The sequence below is a fragment of the Sinocyclocheilus rhinocerous genome, unplaced genomic scaffold (genome assembly GCF_001515625.1).
Source record: "Sinocyclocheilus rhinocerous isolate Xijiao unplaced genomic scaffold, SAMN03320098_v1.1 scaffold498, whole genome shotgun sequence".
In the NCBI taxonomy this organism is placed as follows: domain Eukaryota; kingdom Metazoa; phylum Chordata; class Actinopteri; order Cypriniformes; family Cyprinidae; genus Sinocyclocheilus; species Sinocyclocheilus rhinocerous.
Genome location: NW_015633594.1, coordinates 709136 through 728282, shown reverse-complemented (window position 1 = coordinate 728282; position 19147 = coordinate 709136). Strand labels below are relative to the sequence as shown.

General features: G+C 36.6%; 2 protein-coding genes and 1 long non-coding RNA gene across 4 annotated transcripts in view; 1 reads left to right on the top strand and 2 right to left on the bottom strand.

The window, feature by feature from the left end:
- Positions 1–9686: 9686 nt before the first annotated feature.
- snx10b (sorting nexin 10b) lies at positions 9687–11559 on the bottom strand. Its single transcript, XM_016558530.1, has 4 exons — positions 11467–11559; positions 11273–11373; positions 10113–10214; positions 9687–9918 (listed from the first exon to the last, which is right to left on the bottom strand). Exons 1-4 carry the CDS (start codon positions 11557–11559, stop codon positions 9687–9689), a joined length of 528 nt encoding a protein of 175 aa, XP_016414016.1.
- An 894-nt stretch (positions 11560–12453) lies between these two features.
- Positions 12454–16081, bottom strand: LOC107744695 (chromobox protein homolog 3-like). 2 transcript variants are annotated; one of them, XM_016558507.1, is made up of 5 exons: positions 15887–16081; positions 15307–15463; positions 15050–15215; positions 14413–14570; positions 12454–13336 (listed from the first exon to the last, which is right to left on the bottom strand). In XM_016558507.1, the coding sequence occupies exons 2-5, from the start codon at positions 15444–15446 to the stop codon at positions 13219–13221; spliced, it is 582 nt and encodes a 193-aa protein (XP_016413993.1). In that variant the 5' UTR covers positions 15447–15463; positions 15887–16081; the 3' UTR covers positions 12454–13218. The 2 variants fall into 2 exon arrangements, with proteins under 2 accessions (XP_016413993.1, XP_016413992.1); XM_016558506.1 differs by having other exon boundaries at positions 15307–15452.
- The window catches only part of LOC107744696 (uncharacterized), a 6006-nt gene continuing 2255 nt past the window's right edge, over positions 15397–19147 (top strand). The window contains exons 1-2 of the long non-coding RNA XR_001640514.1: positions 15397–15487; positions 18170–18335. This is a non-coding gene — a long non-coding RNA (uncharacterized LOC107744696). The remainder of the gene's footprint in view (positions 15488–18169; positions 18336–19147) is intronic.

Below are 19147 nucleotides of genomic sequence, written 5' to 3'. Positions count from 1 at the left end.
CAGACATGATAAAAATATATAGAAAGCTTTAAATTACTACTTTAGAACGAAATAATTCAAATCGAAAATAGAAACTCTTTCATTATGTAATCAGTGCATTTCTCTCTGAGATGGCCAGTCATTTTTTTCATCACCTTAATTGATGGATGTCTAAAATATAAAAATAAGGAAAAGCCTAAAACAGGCCCGATTATAATTTGCGTTTTATTTTATAATTCTGTACAATTAAAAAATAAAACACAAATTATAATGGCATATATGTAAAACTTTGTCCTATAATTGTATAGCTGCTTATATAGATTTTTATGTTGCTCTGTTCTGAATACCGTAAAATTTAAAGGATTTGCTGCAACGCAATTTTGTATGATATGTGAATTATTTATTAGCCTTTTTTTAAGTCATGCAGCAAATGCTTTAAAAATAGCTTTAGCAAATTACTTTATAGCATTCCAGACGCTACTTTTCACTATAAATTTTACGGGTAGCTTGAATGTAAACATTGTCATGAATTCGTCGTATTCCCATTTGTAAAATAGCCAACAAATTAATTGTTGTAGGCTAACCCCTTGAATGTAAAACATTGTCATTAATTCGTTGTATTCCCATTTGTAAAATAGCCAACAAATTAATTGTTGTAGGCTAACCCGATCTCATGAAAGTGCGTATAGCACGATTTTCTGCTTCTATTTGGTTTAATATTTATATGCAGAAATTGACGTTGGCATGTAAAAGACTGATAAATTCGTAATTAATGGCATGGCTGGTTCAGTCGACAGAAATACGGGACACACAGGCCTATAATAACTGCTGAAATGTTTGTGGGGCAAATCTCAGGTCAGTCTGAGCGCTCATGTGTACAGCCGTACACCTGCAGGCGCCACAGCACTAGTCATGACGCTTCATTGCCATTCACGGCTCCTCTCCCATGGCCTCATGGGATGGACCTTAGTCATGGTAGATGCTATATTGAATTTTATATGGATGAAAATGAGACTGTGAGGGATAGACTTCTTTACAATGGTACATGCTGCATACTAGATCATATCATATCAACTTTCAATATGGTTTCATTTTTTCAGCTGAACAATTGGCATGTTGTTAAGCAACAGTACAGTCCTTAAACACACTGTACTGACAGCCTTTATGAAAACTGTGATTTCGAATGAAACAAATTTTTTTTGTGACGAGTGGGGCGGGGCCGAGAGCCATGGGAACGGAGTGAGGCCGGTGGAGTTAATGATAATGCGCGACACCTGCACCACTCATCGGTATCGAGTCCCACGGAGGAGTTCCGGAAGGATAAAAGGAGGAGTGACGACAGTGAAGGACGAGAGAGGACCAGGCCTGGACTTAATTTTGTGTTTTGGTTCTATTTGTGCACGGCAGTCGTCCGTGAGGGGCTGTCAGGGAGGAGCAGGGAACGGGGGACTCCTGCCGGCTGCCCGAACCCGGAGGAGCCGTTGCCGTCTACCGGGCGCCGGAGGAGTGTCGGGCCAGCCACCCACCGAGGGCTATCCAACGCCGCCACCAGGCATCGCGGAATAGTTTACCCAGCTGGTGGAGGGCAGAGCGGCAATGTGTCTGGGAACCGTAACAATAATTTTTTATTTTTCCTCTCTTCCCTCTCTCGTCTCTGTCCCTCCTCATCCTTCCGTCTCCTTTTCTCTCGCCTCGTCTGTCTGGCCTTACCCCCAGGTACGCCGCGGCCGCCGTGATCGGCTCCCCCGGAGGGGAAAGTGGGGAGTAGAGCGCAGTCTCGGGAGTACCCCCCAGCCTGCGAGGGGCGATGGGGGTATGGGGGCCGAGAGCCGTGGGAACGGAGCGAGGCCGGTGGAGTTAATGATAATGCGCGACACCTGCACCACTCACCGGTCTCGAGTCCCACGGAGGAGCTCCGGAAGGATAAAAGGAGGAGTGACGACAGTGAAGGACGAGAGAGGACCAGGCCTGGACTTTATTTTGTGTTTTGGTTCTGTTTGTGCGCGGCAGTCGTCCGTGAGGGGCTGTCACGCTATTTTGTGTTTATTTTATTATTGAAGTTTTGTTTAAATGTTCACCGGTTCCCGCCTCCTTCTTCCCGATCTACAAACTGTGTTACAGTCTTAATCAATAAGTAACTGAATCATTCACTCAACTGATTCATTTAAAAAATGCAGATTCATTCAGGAGCGAATTTACGAAATACCCTGTACTGTGTGTTGCTCAGTGATATGACGCTATGTCTTTGTTTGAAACTATTGCGTGGTGGAGTTAAAACAAAGTAAGACACTGTAACTGCAAATATTGTGTCTATAGCCTATAAAAGCAATATAGGCTAGCTTTTCATACTGTTCATTATAAGTAGCATTTATTTTTATCTATTTTTTAAATAAGCGCTACTTATCACAATCATGCTGTTTACACAAATATCAGCACGGCTGTAATTACCTGCAACACTTTGGGAAAAACAGTAGACTTGCTTGTGTGATACTGTTAAATACGATTGTGAAGATGTACTCTAATTCCCCTTCTTTTTACACATATTTCTTCAGTACCTTTAATTTAAAGTACCTTTCACACAATAATATGTAGTTGCTCTCAGGAGGATGTTATATCTTCAAGGTTATATCAACCCATTATAATATGAAAGAATTTGAAAAAAAAAAAAGATTGCAATATAAAACGTGTATCGTTGGATTTGCCCTCTAGAAGTATTTGTGAGATGAGGGCAACTTGATGCTGTTTAATACCCAACCAAATGACACGAGCCACTTCACAGTGCTGCACACACAGTAATTTCTTCATCTCCAGCAGAAATATGCTCTCCCGCCCGCAGTGACGGGGACCCCATCCGAGCGGAACCAGGCAAAGGTAGCCTGTCAAGGCTGATGAATGGGGGACATGCTGCATCCAGATTCATTTCCCTGCCGACAAGTGAGTGACGGGGAAGACGTCTGGCTTTGGCAGTGGTGGCATGGCGGGCTGTTTTTCAGATGTAGCTTAATGTTGTGACAGGACACATAGACGAATCCCCTCCCCTTCACTGCAGTGCAGATCTGATGGAAGACAATGAGTTATTGCAAGGTGATAGAGCGTATATATTGTATGGAAGACACAAGAAGCCTTTGAAGAGGATCTTGCTTGTAGATCACTGTACCCCCGTGTCTGTATGTTTGTAATTCAATTTCAAAGCAAGCGGCCGTGAGTGTTTGTTGGCATCCAATAACAACACATTGCAGGACCTTACATATCTGCTATATTTCATCGGATGCATCACGCACCTATATCTTTTGGAGGTGGCACCAGTGCTGGTCCTGGTTCAGTTGGTGTACTAGACATGATATGATATATTCAAAAATATATATAAAGTTTTATTTAAAAATACATAATATTTTATTTTATATTTGTGATATAATTATCAAATATACATTTTTATTTGCAAGTTGCACTTGGCTTAAAAATCAATTTTTAGGCGAATTTGTGGCAAATTTGGATGATCTCATTTGTCTGTTTTCATATGATCTGCTTACACCCCACTTAGGTTAGATTTGGGGGTGGACCTTCATGCTTAGTTTTTTTTTCTTCTAAAAATCATACGTTTTGATTTGAATCAAATCATACAAATTCACATGGAATCACCAAGTCATAAAAGCGTACTTTTTCCAATGAGAACGGGTTGAAAATCTAAGGCTGCGAGTGAACCTTTCAGTATAATCTATTATAAGTATAATTTTGCAGTCATATACTGTTTTTTTATTTCTGAACATTGACTTGCTCCATTAGGTGTTAACTGTAAAATGACAAACACTTACTGTACGTATCTGATGTGATTACTGGGCTGTATGGAAATGGTCACTTTTGATAACGATCCATTTGTACATGCATATAAACACAATAAAGGTCAACAAGCTAAAAATCTGATGTGTGTATGAGTGAGCATGTTTATATTGTGAGACAATATGCAGTTGGTATCATAAAAAGCGCTGACAAGCCTTGAAGCAGATGGTGGTGTCCCCTGTGGAGTCATTCCCCTCTCTGTTACCTTTTGTAGTTTCTGTTTTTGGAGAATTCATTCTGTTCCTTCAGCATGAACAGATGACCTCCACACACTATGATGAACACAGAAAAACACACACACACACACACACAAAACATAATCGTTCCGTTTTATACATAGATCCCCACACCCTGTGGAGGACCCTTTGTTGAAAACCCTGGCATCAGATGTAAGACAGTGTTCGTTTCAAACTTGGTGAAGGTGAAGGTCTGCTCAGTTTTTAGTGCTGTCATGACAGTAAAGCGGGACTGTCAGCCATGGCCATTCCTGCTCCTCTTCCCCCTGTGGCAGCTCAAGGTTAACAGTCTGTAGAAGAGGGAAACAGACAATTACAGACTAGTCAATAGCTCTCTCAGAGTGGAGCACTATAGTATAGTATAGTCAATAGCAGCATCTGAAATGGCTTCCTATTAGCTGTACGCTGCATGGCTAAAAAGAAATTTACTGTCACAATGCTCCTCTCATTTAGTAGATGGCGAAAGAGGTCCATTGGGTCTGGCATTGACTATTCCTTAAAGGTGCAATCAGTCATTTTTTCCTCGTTAAAAAGTTTTAAAGAAATGAATTGCACTTTTGACAAGATGTGTAAAATGGTGTACACTCACATGGGATGAAGACTCTAGTTATATCAGTGATCTAGAAAAAGTTATTTTATTTCAAATGTACTGTAGTAAGTCACCTCACGGAGGCCGCCTTTTTGAGATCACACCACCAGCTGAATACTATTAACAATATTTCGCCAACCCTTCCTGTTATCAGAAACTGTCAGTTGCGAAAACTATTCATTCATGGGTGAAAAATTTGCCTGTGAATAGAGTATACAATAGCAAATGTAAAAGAGTTGCTTTTGTGAGGGGCTACTGTACATCCACGCCACTAGGTGTCAGTATTACATCTGAGATCACATCGGATGCAAAATTCACCTGGTGTTTGCATATAAATGTGTCTTAGCAGTGCATGGACACAACCACCCTACAATGATAAAAATCCATTCACTCCTTTTTTTTATTCCCCCAAAAACCTAAACAGTCTCAATTATCAAGCTATTTTGATTTTCTGAGCAGTATGACATCAAGTATATTGCAGACATTTCATGAAGACCCTAAAGAATCATACCAACTTTGGCATCCGATGTCCCCTTTAACATCGCGTTCACCATAGTTAGTTTTCTAGACGTCATGCAAGGTGATTTTCCATGAAAAATCTTTTCCAGACTGGAAATAACGCCAGTGGAACAGTGTATCTGCCCTTTTCCTCGACCTGGTCGCTGCCCTAAGCCCATAATTGGACTGGTCTGTATTCAGCAGGTGAACGGCGCTCTCATTTGAATATCAACCATGTCCACATGCTGGCGGCCATGACAGCTTCATTACCGCTATGTGTGAAAGTGATGGGAGGGGTAATGCATACGGTACACTCATGCCCACTGTGCTCTCTGCATTCACACCCACAATTTCTATCTCTCTCTCTCTCTCTCTCTCTTTCTCTCCCTCACACATCACAGACAACTCGACAAACCCTGTGTGGTTTAATAAGACAGCTTCAGCAGTGTGTCCTCTCAACCCCAATTTGGTGTGCTCCCTACCGCCCTCGCTGGTCTATGCTGAGTAGAGGAGGTCCAAAGGTGACTTTACCTGTCATTCATGCAGTCGGGAGCCCTTTGTTTCCCCGATTATGAATTTATAATGAATATCACCCTCACCTCCAGACGACACAGTAATCTAATTAATGTAGCAAATGTGTCAGACGTGTTCTAGCTAAAGGCATATGACATTAGCATAGCTTCCTTTAGCAGTCTTTACAGATGGTGTACAAGGCGGTTCAATAAGAAATGCTTCCCAAAGAGGACTAATTTTAGTAAACAATCAGACCTTAAAATAGATTTAATGTTACAATGGGTTCTCCAAACCACACAATACAATAAAACAACAAGCTGCAAAAGCTATACAAAAAAGGACGTTAATACGAAATGTTGTGCAAATTAGTCATTGTAGCAATCCAGAATTTCGTATGTCAAAAAAGTAGTAGCCTATGTCTCATCGCACAATACATTCATGTTCAGTGTACACCCTTGTGAAAAAAGATTTGCACTTTTGCGTACTTTTAAAAAGAACACTTATTACAGAAATAACATTGAACTTATTCGGACACTTAATTGAACGTTAATTTCAATTAAATGAAAATGTATTAAAGTTTACATTTATATTAAATGCAATTTGCTGAACTTACATCTTTATGTGTCATTTCATAATTACTTCGAATGTCTTTGAAATACTGTATGGTTAAAGAGTGCTGCCAAATTTACTGAAAGAATTTCAGTAAATATAGTAAATTAAAATATACTTCAATGCCCTTTCTATTAAAACGTGCATTTCATGAACTTAAGCAAATTTGTAATTACATATTTGTAATGAAGCTGCAATTTATTACATTTACTATGTATTAACTTTAAATATAATATTGAATAACACAGTGCAATTAAAATTAAAATCAAGTACTTGTGCTAAAAGTATTTTAGCCCAACAAAACGAGTATACTTCTTTAGAGCACAAACGTATAAAATGTATTTAAAGGAAAACATGAAAATACACTTAAGAGGAAATTATTTTATTGATATTAGATTATCTGCAAGTACAGTTTTTTTTTTAAAATATACTTTTAATATTTGAAGTACACTACAAATGCACATTCAAAGCAATTAAGCAACCTTTTCACTTGGAAATGTAATCAGGCTATTTTCATTCATGCAAGTACAGCTCCTGTCTAATTAAGTGAGAAACAAACAAACAAAAAAACTCAAAAAGCTGCTTGCAAAACTCACATTTCAATAACATAAAAAAAAATTGTAAAGACTAAACGATTGGCTCTTTTATTTTGAAGGCATGATGTCCTTTACTTGCATCACACAGTGTTAAGAGCGTTAGTGAATTTTTGCAAAGGTATTTTTTAAATGTTTTTTCATATTCTACCTGGCTCAATAGGCAATTTTGGTTATTATCTGGTTTCCTTATCTGGTGTACTAACATGATTCACAACTGGATTAAACAGCTGAAGGAGCTCACGGAAAAACAGACGCTTTGTATACAGTATAATTCAAATGTCACCTTTCAGTTGTTCTGACTGGCCTGCTAAATAAATAATACACCTCATGAAGATGCCACAGCAAGGGCCAAGCACGTCATCTCGGAAGGTGGACAGAATGACAGGCCGCTGACATTAACCAACACAGCAGCCTGCACTGGGACTTTGCCTGTCAACATGGTATTGCCCCCATACAACCATTAGAGTGGCTTGTTTGACGCATACACACCTCCAGCCTCTTTTACTGGTATTTGTGCGTCCAGTGGGAGTCTCAGGCCCGGTGCTGCCAGCACTGCTATCAGGCAGCTGAGTGTGTGCAGAGCCTATTAAGACGGTCTCCATCGTTAGAGAGACAGCAGCAGCTGGCCGTCAGGGTTCTTAAGGGAGCCGTGGCGAGTGATGTTCAGGGGGCAGGCGATTAGAGGAACATTTCAACCTGTTGGGCGACTCAAAGACATATGAGTCTTTGCCGGCAGTGTGAGAGGTACAAGTAAGACAGGAAGAGATGGGGCAAGGGAATCTCTTTTTAGTGAAAGTGTCAGTGTGACTTTCTTTAAGCTGAAGTGTGTAATTTCTGTGCCTCTAGGGTCATCAGATGGTTGTAGAAATGATGGTTTCCAAACAGGTTTTCCACCTCAAATTGATGCCATTGGTATTGCCAGATCTGGGTAAAATAAACCCAAAATAATTTAGAATGATTAATAATCTGAATTTCACATGTTTAAAAGCCCAACAAAAATATGTGGGTATTGGTAAAACATCTATTTTAATGAAATATTAGCACCATCATTAGCAATCATCATGAGCAATCTTGTTATAATATGAGAAACCGCTTTGGTGCGTGAGCTTTGTGTGAATAAATCAAACAGTTTCAGACATTTTTGCAAAACTGACTGATTCATGAATGGCTAGTTCTGATTGTAAACAAATGAAAGAAAACACACATAACATTGCTAAAATGAAAATGATTAGCCTACCTTGATACCCAGCTAACAGAGAACATCCTTAGAACATTCTTACGAGGTTCTCTCAAAGAGAAACGTTCTTCTAGCACACACACACACAAAAACTAAAACAAAACACAGCCTATTTACACATCGTTCATAGAACATTTTCTGAAATGTTTTAGTTGGACATTCGTCTAACTTTTTGTTGTTGTTACTACTTGTTTCAAAACGTTCCGAGAACATTCAATTGTAACATTCCCATATGTTTGCAAAATGATACACTTGAATGCTCTCTTAACATTCGTAAAAGCAACAAAAATGTTTTTAAAACGTTTAAACTGTACATTTTGAACGTTAAGAGAACATTCCGAAATAATGTTTTCATAACTTAATGGGAACATTAGACAAGCGTTCTTAGAACACATTTTTATTGACTGGTTATATCTCTACCGGCAGACAAGGATTTATAAGTAATATTTTTACTGTGCACATGTGCGTTGAAGAGTACAGGCTATGTTTTTATGTAAAAGGCGATTTAGCGCTTTTATATCTATAAGAGACACTTCTATTCTTCTATATACTTCGATTATGTGATAAGTTCTTTTTAAACTGTAACGCGGGACTACAGCGCAGTAGGCCTATTGAGCGTTACAATTTCTCCCATTAACTTGATCCTATAATCATATATACTGTATGATTGTCTCTGACGGTGCCATACTAACCAGCCACCACACCATGACCCTTTGTTGTGGCCTAAAATATATTTTTGCCTTGATGATTTCAGATATAGGCTAATTTAGGTGATTGGATAATGCTTGTGGCCCTTATTTTAATGGCTTAAACTGCTTGCTTGTGGCGATACACTCCTGTTCTGAAATGTCTTGATGATTTGATGTCCCAGTCAAAGCCTGTGAAAGCAGTGGATGATTTGAAAAAGGGGAAATACTGCTTGCTTTGAGGTTTTTTTTCTCTTTGATGAATGTTCATGATTTTGCAGGCATGAGACCGTCAGTCATGGAAAGACAGAAGAGCTGCGGTGCCATCTGCTGGTCATGTCTGGCCTCACACCATTGCTAAATATTTATGAGAGGGCACAATTTGTATGACATCCAGACAATGATCTTTTATGGCTAAGTATGGCAATAAAATTGCTTGAGAAGAGATTATTATTAGGATTTAGCTCTGTGAGGTCGGGTTTAAATCACCTAATGTATTAATGCTCTGTGTTTGCTTATTAGGTTATTGCGTTTAAGGGACGTCACACGCAAGCATAAATTCCCTCTCATAAACCTCTCAGCGCACATCTGTAGTTTTAACAACAAACTGTCTTCCACACAGGCCAGATTATGCTTTTATACATTAATTTGATTTCCATGGAAGACATTAATGTACCAACAAACGTGGTTTAAATAATTTATTAGGTTATCTTCATCAATACAGATTCAGAAAGTATGAGTGCGAGACAAAACAACACTGTTTCAATAATGACAGTAACTTTTTTCATGTTTCATTGTCCTTCTTCAAGAATGGGCTGAAATATTCAATGTTGAATATTATCTGCCTCAGCAATGTCTTTAGGCATGCATTTAGTAGCCTACCTACTGTAAGTTGGCTCCATTTTATTAGCAAATAATCAGTCGCTCTGATTCACAGTGCATATCTTCTTCTTCTTCCATGTTCTCTTCAGATTGAGATTCAAAGCGTTTGTTTCCTGAGCCAAAACTGTGAATGGCCTCAGACACAGTGTAGCGACTTCGGCCTTCAGCACAGGCCTCGATTTTTTTCACACTTAGTTGGGACTGTAGGAAGAGATGTAAGCAGCTGTCGGAAAGCAGCACCGAGCTGTGAACCACCCTCGAGGATGGAAGCATATACAGTAATTGATCACAGAAACCATAACCATTTCAGTTACTGTGTTTTTTTGGGAGAGTTAAGAGATGCAGTACCTGAGATATGTCACATGTTCTTAAGCTACAGTAAATGTGTTCTTTCAGTCATGGTTTTATGTTTTATTTGAACATGTTCTTTAGGCCTATTATGATACTTACTCTTCTAGAAATGTCCTGAGCCCTCCCATACGGGCTCCAATCTCTCTGGCATTGTTGAGACTGAAGAACGGGTTTTTTGGAGGAAGCTTGGGTAGATGTGTTCTGCAATTCAGAGACAACCATAGAAGTCCAGTTATTATTTGTCTCATAGAAAACTGCCCAATAATAACTGAAACTTTAATATGTCTACAACACAATTGCATAATATGGTAGTATGGTTATTGTTAACTAAAACTATAAAATACGTTTTTGTTTATTAAAATAAAGCCAAAATAACATAAAATGGTAACACTCTGGGGACCGATTCTCACTATTAACTAGTTGCTTATTAGCATGCATATTGCTGCTAGCCTACTAGTAAACATAGCTACTGGTTGTTTATTAGTACTTATGAAGCGCATAATAATGCCTTATTCAGCCTGACCATATTCTGCATCCCTTAATCCTACCTACCTTAGAACTACCTTTAAATATTAAGAATTCGTAGCAGTAATTAGGAGCTTATTGAGCCAAAAGTTAAAGTTAATAGTTAGTTAATATTGAGAATTGGTCCCCAAACAAAAGTGTGACCAATAAAGGAAAAAATGATTAGATGAAAAACTTTAACTGAAATTAAATAGGTTAGGTTGATCAAAATTACAACAAAATTACTAAAATTAAATGAATAAAATTAAAACTGAAAATTAAAAAAAAAAAAAAGCCAAATTAATCAATATTTATAAATACTAAAATGGTATATAAATAATACTAAAACAACCGCTATTAATTAGCAACAATTAGTAATTTGTAAATAGCAATACATTTTCTATTTGTATTTATATTAGCAGGGATACAAATTGGGTCAATGCTGTGACGCTTGTTTTCCTTTTTTTTTTTTTAAATACAATAAAATGTAATTCACACATGTACAATGACTTCAGTACACCTTCTATATGATGATCATGATCAATTTCTGTGACAAAATAAAAAAAATGTCTGGGTGATATAACTGTCCAGTTATTATAATGCATAATGAAGAATATCAATGAAATTGATATACTTATGTCTAAGAACCTTAAATTTGATTTTCAAGGACATATTTTACACCATTGACCATAAACCATCCGTGCACAATTACTGAACAAAGTAAATAACAATAACAGGATGCAATGGTTACATACATGAGCATGGCATTTTCCTGTAGCTTTTTTCTTAGCCAAACAAATTCACTGTATCTCCGCCGCACACAGGAACTCTTCTTAGTGAAGGCCAAACTGTTTGTCTGAGTGAATATGAAATACAAAGAACGGTCAGGACGTTTCTGCCCTCCATTTTGTACCACTTTGCATGTATCATATGTTCTGATTGCACTTACATGTATACAGATTTCATAATCCATGTAGGCATGCCAGAAATCCTCTTTCTGGATGCAAGGATCCCTCACCCACACGCCAGTGAATTCCTGCATAAGTCCAAGAACGGTGGAAAAGACCTTATGTATATACGCTCACAAACTCACATTGGACAAGGACACACAGCCAGTACTCAGAGGTTTTAAAAATGGGAAGAATAAAAAGGAAGTATTTTCATGAGACATTGGTCTTGTTGACCAACTGGGGCTGATTCATGGGAACTGTAGACTGGGGAAAAACAACTGAGCTCATTTTGTGTCTCTGACTGACAGCGGTGCTTCATTTTTAAAAGCCACCAAAGACATGGCAGACTAGCACCGTCATAAAAATAAAAGGAGCAGGAAAAAGCAGCTGGAAAAAATGGGTACCATAATCATAACACCCGCATGTTTGAAACAACTATAGCGGTACTTAAACAGTTATTCATGTACAGCCGACCTGTAGCTTTTCAAACCTCTTGATATTACTGATAGGTTACAGGGTTATCGTATTTACCAAAAAATTAAAACCATAAAAAATGTTCATTACATGAAATAAAATGTTTACTGAAATAAAATGTAAATAAATAAATACACACATGCATAAATATAAAAATTCTTATTTCATTTCAGCTAATTTCCAATGCAACATTTCTCATTTTTATATATATAAAAAAAAAATATATATATGTATAGACATATAAAAAAAAAAAAGACAAATAAACCCCCCTAAAACTTAAAATAAATGTAAAAAGATTTTTATTTGATTTTCCAAATTTAATAAAAAAAACTGTAAAAAGTATCTCATTCTAAAATAACACTGATTGGTTATTTTAAAATCTAATCATGAACATTTTGATATTTAAAAGGACAATCTACTAAGAAAAAGGTTGCCTCATTTCTACAATGTAATGTACTAAAGGTACCGTAATTACAGTTATTTGATTTAAGACGACTGCAATTCAACAGAAGAATGACCAAAACACTCCTGAGGTAATTTTATGTTTATTTAAAGCACCTAGAGTTTGCTCACTCGAGATTTAAGGTTAACAGTGATCTTTACAGAAAACAGGAAACCAGACGATCGAAACTGCAGGGTAAAGGTTTTAATCACAAAACCTCAAAACATCAATGGTCTATTTGCACTACTGCTATGAAAGTGATACTGACCTACAACAAAAGTGTTGATGTTCACAAAAAAACGTGATTGTGTGGGCTACATTCTAGAATTAGTTTTGTACAAACCTAGATTTATACCTGCATGAGCCATACTACGCCACTCGCAGATCACAGGATCCATCACAGTATAACTTGAATAAGTGCGTAACCAGGGGGTTAATAGTACGGATAGTAATCTACACATCAAACAGTCCCTCTCCAGCAGTTATTGTACCATCTGTCATCATCTCCTGTGTAATCACAGTTCAGATCATAGTAACAAAGAGGACAGAATGATGAACATCACAAATGAACTTTCAAACAATAGACCAAGAGATACAACAACATCTGATTAATAAACAACTTAAGTGGACTTGTATAAACAGTACACTACAGTAGAGCTCTAATACTCCAGTCACATTTCTACAGGTTAGTGTGTTGGGAAGAGCTTCACATTGGAGTGTGGATTCACACATTTTGAATACACGGTATATCAAACAGTAAACTTATGCCACAGTGTTTGTGTATGTTTAAAGCTGCCAGGAGGTACAGTAGTATCCACTGCTACATATTTCTCTCTCACTGCTCGTCTTCTCCATGCCAGGTCAGCTTGTCCTCGTAAAAACGAATTACCATCTCGGGCCACTTTTTACTGGTCTCTCCGGCTGACAGTAAAGCTACCTCATCTGTGTTTTTCCTGAGATGAAATAAAGAAATAATGATCAGTCTTAATGGACAAATACAGCAAATTCAAAGCACATAATTACCAGCTGCAGTGGTGGATTAATGGCAACAGCATCGCAAACTATTTCTTTTTTTGCTGTGAGGTTGCTTTTGATCTTTCTCTCCATTTATGTGTTGAAGAAGAGCATAAACATGAAAGGAAAGGAATACCTTGGCACCAGTATTAAAACGGTACAGTATTGTTAGTTAACTAAAACTATTAAAAATTATTAAGTTACTTGAATTGAAACGCAATTTATATATATATATATATATATATATTAAATAAATTAAGAGTAAATAGAAATAATTTAAAATAAAACCAAACATCTAAAAAAAAAAAAAGACAAAAACACATAATAAAAGAAAAGAAAATTAAGATATAAAAAATAAAAGCAAATTTAAAACATTAATAATTTTAATAGTATATAAATAATACTAAAATAACAATAATAGTATTATTTTAGTGTCATTGAGATACTATTATAGTTTATTTTATAATTAATTATTTTTTATTTTTGTATATTCTGTTTTCCTATTCGTTTTAGTTAAAGTTTTAGTAACTTTGTTGTGTTTTTGTCATTTTTATAGGTCTACATACTTTTTTTTATTAATGTTTATTTCAGTTTTAGTTATTTTACTACATCATGTTAAACTAAATGATAATGCCAAATGTTGCTTTGGCAGCTAACTTAAAATTAAAAAATTTAGTTTTCAGTTATTGTTTATTTTATTTCAAGTAAAGAAAATTATGTTTTTATGGTTTTAGATTTAGTGAACTATAATAACCCTGATATTGTGGAAATTTCAGAACCTGACAACAATGTGCTGCTATATTAATCAGCTGTTGCTATTTTAAACAGCTGTGATGTGGACTATAAAAGCTAAGTTAACATTAAGGTGTGTATCAATGCATGATCTGAAAAAAAAAAAAACCTATGCATTGATCACAGAATTTAATAATAAAGATTATCATTACTGCATTCAAACTAGACAAAGCAGTGTAGAATAACAAGAATCTCCACATATGGTCCAGTGTAGAAATATTACCACTTGATGAGGAACATTAGCTCTCCTTGTTGGTCTGTGCATCCGATGATGCCGTCTGGTTCAGGGTTGCTGGATTGGCCTGCTGGGATCTCAGCGTTGTGATCATCAACCTCTTCATTACCCCTCTCAATGAGCTCCTCCTGAGGCTGCTGGTGAGCCTGCATGAATTCCAGACACACAACTAAACTATCATAAAGCCTGACAAGAGGACTGAATTATATATCACACAGCAAGAGCGATAAACCTGCAGTTTTTGGAGAGGGTGTACAGGACTGAAACTCTGTACCAATGGTGTTCGATCCTGCTCCTGGAGGACCAGCCTTCTGTAGAGTTTAGCTCCACCTTCTCCAACAAACCTGAAGACCTTGATTAGCTGGTTTAGGTGTGTTTAATTAGGGCTAAACTCTGTGGAAACTGGGCTTGTAGAAGCAGGATTGGACCCCATTGCTCTATACAATGCACTGACAGTTATTCATATTATGGCAAGTATTTGGCAGTTTGTTACCTAACATAATTACATTTATTGATGTATTTTTGGGGTATAAAATGCTTATTTTAAAACACTGTAGTGCAGTAATAGTCCTGTAGAAGTTAAAGTGAATGGCACTGCATATGTACAGTATATAAAAACACTAACCATATCGGCATCTAGTTCAGTTAACTCTTGCTTGGACTGGACCTCATGGTCTAGGGATTGACACCCCTCTTGTTCTGTCTCTCCTGAGACAGTGAGGTTTCTGAGAAACTCCTCTATCAGCTCAGGACAGTCCATGTTGTCCTCTGGCTCCCAGGTATTCTCTACACTGTGGAAAGTACGACAGACATGTCATATGCTGGTACATATTAATAATATAAATATCTGACACACAGGCAACATTTGTTCCAGACGCTCACTCTGTGAAGCCTTTCCACTTTAGATAGTATTCAACTTTTCCATCGTTGACTCTTCTGCGGATGATTTTTTCCACCGCAAACTCTTGGACAACCGTTGTCTCTTCTGCCTTCCTGTTTTTCACATTCTGCTTTTTCCTCATGATTTCCTATAACAACACTACATTTAATAATGTTTTCAAAGGTACAGTATTTCATAGTATAGGCTATTATGAAGCATTTATGTTATGTTTAACAGACATATAATAATGTTTATTACATTAGACATGTTTATAAACGATAAAATGCGAGAATTTTATATAAAGGGACTTTTTAAGGAAACCAGTCAGTGCGAGGATTTACAGTCTTTGATATTCTGGGCCTTTAGAGCAAAAACTATCACATTATACAAAACTTACATTATGCATTGAAAAAAAAAACCCGTTCTATACTGAATTCGGAGAAATTATGCATGACGTATCATTTCCCACGAACTAACCCTTCTCAGTCACGCACCGAGCAGGCTAACGTTATGAATGATTGTTGTATTAAATGCTACTCTTTCTACGCCACTGATGTGAATTTGATAAGTGCACGTGCCCACCTGCCGATGCCTCACGCGCTATTCTTTATTCCCACTGCTGCTGATTAATGCTCAGTCTGTACAAACAACGCGGCGGTGCATCCTTACTATGTAGCTGTCGAGATCATGGCTTTACTGTTGTGTGTACAACTTTTCATGAATGAGTCAAATTAAACATGGCCGATTGGGAGAAGGGGAGGAAGTGGTTTCAAAGGGAAGAGGTCAGTTCAGGAAAGCCAGAGGAGGAATCCTTAAAGGCGCATCCCGAGAGCAAGACATGGCTGAATTTCTCTGCGCACACAGACGTTTTTAGCGCAGAACGCGTTCGGATGTGTTAGTCTTCACTGTAAGGAATTGCTAGTAGCTAACAATATACGTTATTTGTAATAAGTTGCATTCACGTTGGTAACCTTTTTGTTTGCCATTTTTGACGACAGCTTTTTGTAATAAAAAAAAAAAACGTTAGTGATTTATTCTATATAGAAACTTCTTTAGCGTCTCGGTTTAGGAAAGATAGACAGGGAAAATGCTTACATGTTGTGTTGATGTTACAAATGTAATACTGTCGAAGGACACCGGAGGGCGCAAGCGCCACTCATTTTGTGCATCTGCTGGATAAACCCGGATAAACAGCTCGAGTTCAGTGATCCAGGTTTATCGGTGTCAAATAATGGTAGACCCATTAAATTAAACGATTTTTAGTTTCGAATTAAAAACCACCTTTAGGCCAAAAGTATATTTTCTCTTGTTTTTATGGTACAACTCATTATTATTATTATTATTATTATTATTATTATTAATCATCATCATCATTTAAATTCTCTGCACAGTGTCTGGTTTAATCTCTAATCATTGTAGCCTAAATTATTATAAGGAGTATTAATGCGGATCTTTAGACCCACGTTTTAAGGATGATGGACAAACCAGTTCTATCATTTATTTGTTTATTTATGTTGATTTGTTTTTATTTTGTTTGTATTTGTTTGATTTTGTTTTTATTTTTTTATAATTGTATTTTATTATTTAATAAAAATTATATCAGGAATATTTACGCCCTTTTATTGCGTTAAATGACTAAATATGCTTTTATACAAAATGCATTAAAAATAATACATTTAGTAATTATGGTAATATTCATCGAAGAATGCATCTAAACCTCGCTTGAATAGGGTAGTTAAGCAGGTTTACAGTGGGAATAATACGGAGCTCTTCCCTTTAGGACGCTTTAATGTAACTGACCATTGGTTTCGATGGAGGACCTAAGCTCCTCCCATTTTGGAATTGATTGACAGTATTCCACCTTCCAATCAGAGAGGCGTTTGAATCGGATTGGTTCAGTTGTTCATCCAATTGCATTATAGATAAAAAAAATTAAGAAATATTTGGAGTATCACAAACTAAAATTTCTCCTTTTAACATTTTTGTTATTTTACCTTAATTTACTTGCTTAATATTTAATCTATCAAAATGACAAAATGAAGACAAAAAATCCGGACTTTTTAAACTTGTTAAACCTGCTCCTGCCTCTTCTATCTTCTATAGTGTATCCACAAGAGGTCGCTATAATCCATTCATAACTCTGTTGTCGTCGCCATTTGCGTTAGTTTTGTTAATTTTTACGAGATAACTTGTAAAATGTTTTATTACATTTGTTACAGCACATTTAACTTTTGCTAAGTTTACTTTGTCTTCTTTAACTTAATAACTCCTTTTGACATTCTGTGCAATTTATACCCGACTGCTGTTCAAAAACAAGTTTTTTTTTTCTGTTGCACAGTTGTTGTTTTTTAAGCCTAACTTAAAAAAATTTTTTTTTTTATTTATTTAGAATTCTGCACTGCACTTAAATGCATTTTATCATATACTGTGTGTTATGTAAACCATGCTATGTTACATTTTAAATTTGGTGTCAATCAGACTAACATGTAGCCTATAACGCTAATGATATGATATATATTAAAAATGCTCATTGTCATATAAACATTAGTATGATTTATTCATTCAGAATACATCTTTGGTAATTTCTTCTGCATATAATGTGCAGATTTTTCTTTATTTTGAACAAAAACTATCCTCTCTGTACATTCCAAGTGTATGAGGAGCTCAGTTATTCAGTTGAGGGCCCGGGTCCATAATGGTTGACAGATGGACTATAGAATGAGAGTTCTGTAGTGCTCAAGTGAACCCCCCCCCCTCTCTCTCAGCACAGTCCAGTCCTCCAGTCTGCTCTCCATCTCCAGCAGTGACAGTCCTGAGTGGGCCGTATGTGAATACGTTCTTTAATGCAGCCATGTCTCCTGTCAGGGTAGAAATGTGTCCAGATGGAGGGACCCCACTGTGCAGGCCCAGCCAACACTGGAGGGGTGAGGAGAGCTGATGTGTGGGTTGGGGATCCGGTCTAACTGGACTTTTTCTCAGCGTGAGGGTTGCCGAATTTTGGCACACCACCATCCCTCGGCTCAGGTTACAGGTACGCTCGTGCCGGCCGTGTCAGACATGTTGTTTTTTTGTGGCTTGTCAACCCCATGAACCCTGAACAGATTAGTTGGAGTTCAATTTAATGAAAATGCTCTGTGGAACTTAATTCATTGAGCAGTTTGTGAAAGGGTCAGCTGATTTACACCAAGGAATCTGAACGGCTGACATTAAATATGATCACTTCATCTGTGCATCTCAGAGCTGACACTGACCAGATTTTCTATCATTGGCTTTTTGTTTCCCCACCAGAATATTCTCTGTAATTTTTATAGTTTAGTCCTGACATTGTAAATGAAGATTTTTTTATTATTATTATTTTTACTAAAATAAATGTTAAAAAAGAAATCTATTAAATTTAATTATTTAAAATTTTTTAATTATTTATCTTTCTTAACACTGGAATAAAGCATATTTCACCTTATTTGAACAAATAATATTATTTATTATTGATAATATTAATTATTATTGATTCACTTCTTTGGCACAAAATAAATTACACTTTTTTTTTCTTTCTCCCAAAACCTAATTCCCACCAAAAAGTTTTCTCTGTAATTTCTACAATTTATTCCTGAAATTTGAACCTGATGGACAAATAGAAGAACAAGTATTTGTGCTTTTTAAAGGTTAATTAACATTATTTTTTATTTATTTTTTAATATATTGTAAATCTATGTGAACCACCTTTAAATTAAATTACTAAAATATTTATTTTTCTTAAAACGGCAATAAAGATTTATTTTTTAATAAAATTCAAATAATATTTGCGTTATTACTTATTATTGACTCGCTCCAATGCAGTTTTTT

Excerpts from the sequence above, each read along its gene's own strand:
- snx10b (XM_016558530.1), bottom strand. The coding sequence starts at position 11,559 with ATGCAGGAATTCACTGGCGTGTGGGTGAGGGATCCTTGCATCCAGAAA. Across the intron at positions 10,215-11,272 it reads CAGGAAAATGCCATGCTCAT|AACACATCTACCCAAGCTTC; the intron begins GTATGTAACCAT and ends TCTGAATTGCAG. Across the intron at positions 9,919-10,112 it reads CTCAGGACATTTCTAGAAGA|GGTGGTTCACAGCTCGGTGC; the intron begins GTAAGTATCATA and ends TCCATCCTCGAG.
- LOC107744695 (XM_016558507.1), bottom strand. The coding sequence starts at position 15,446 with ATGAGGAAAAAGCAGAATGTGAAAAACAGGAAGGCAGAAGAGACAACG. Across the intron at positions 14,571-15,049 it reads CTGAACTAGATGCCGATATG|GCTCACCAGCAGCCTCAGGA; the intron begins GTTAGTGTTTTT and ends GAATTCATGCAG. Across the intron at positions 13,337-14,412 it reads CTAATGTTCCTCATCAAGTG|GAAAAACACAGATGAGGTAG; the intron begins GTAATATTTCTA and ends ATTTCATCTCAG.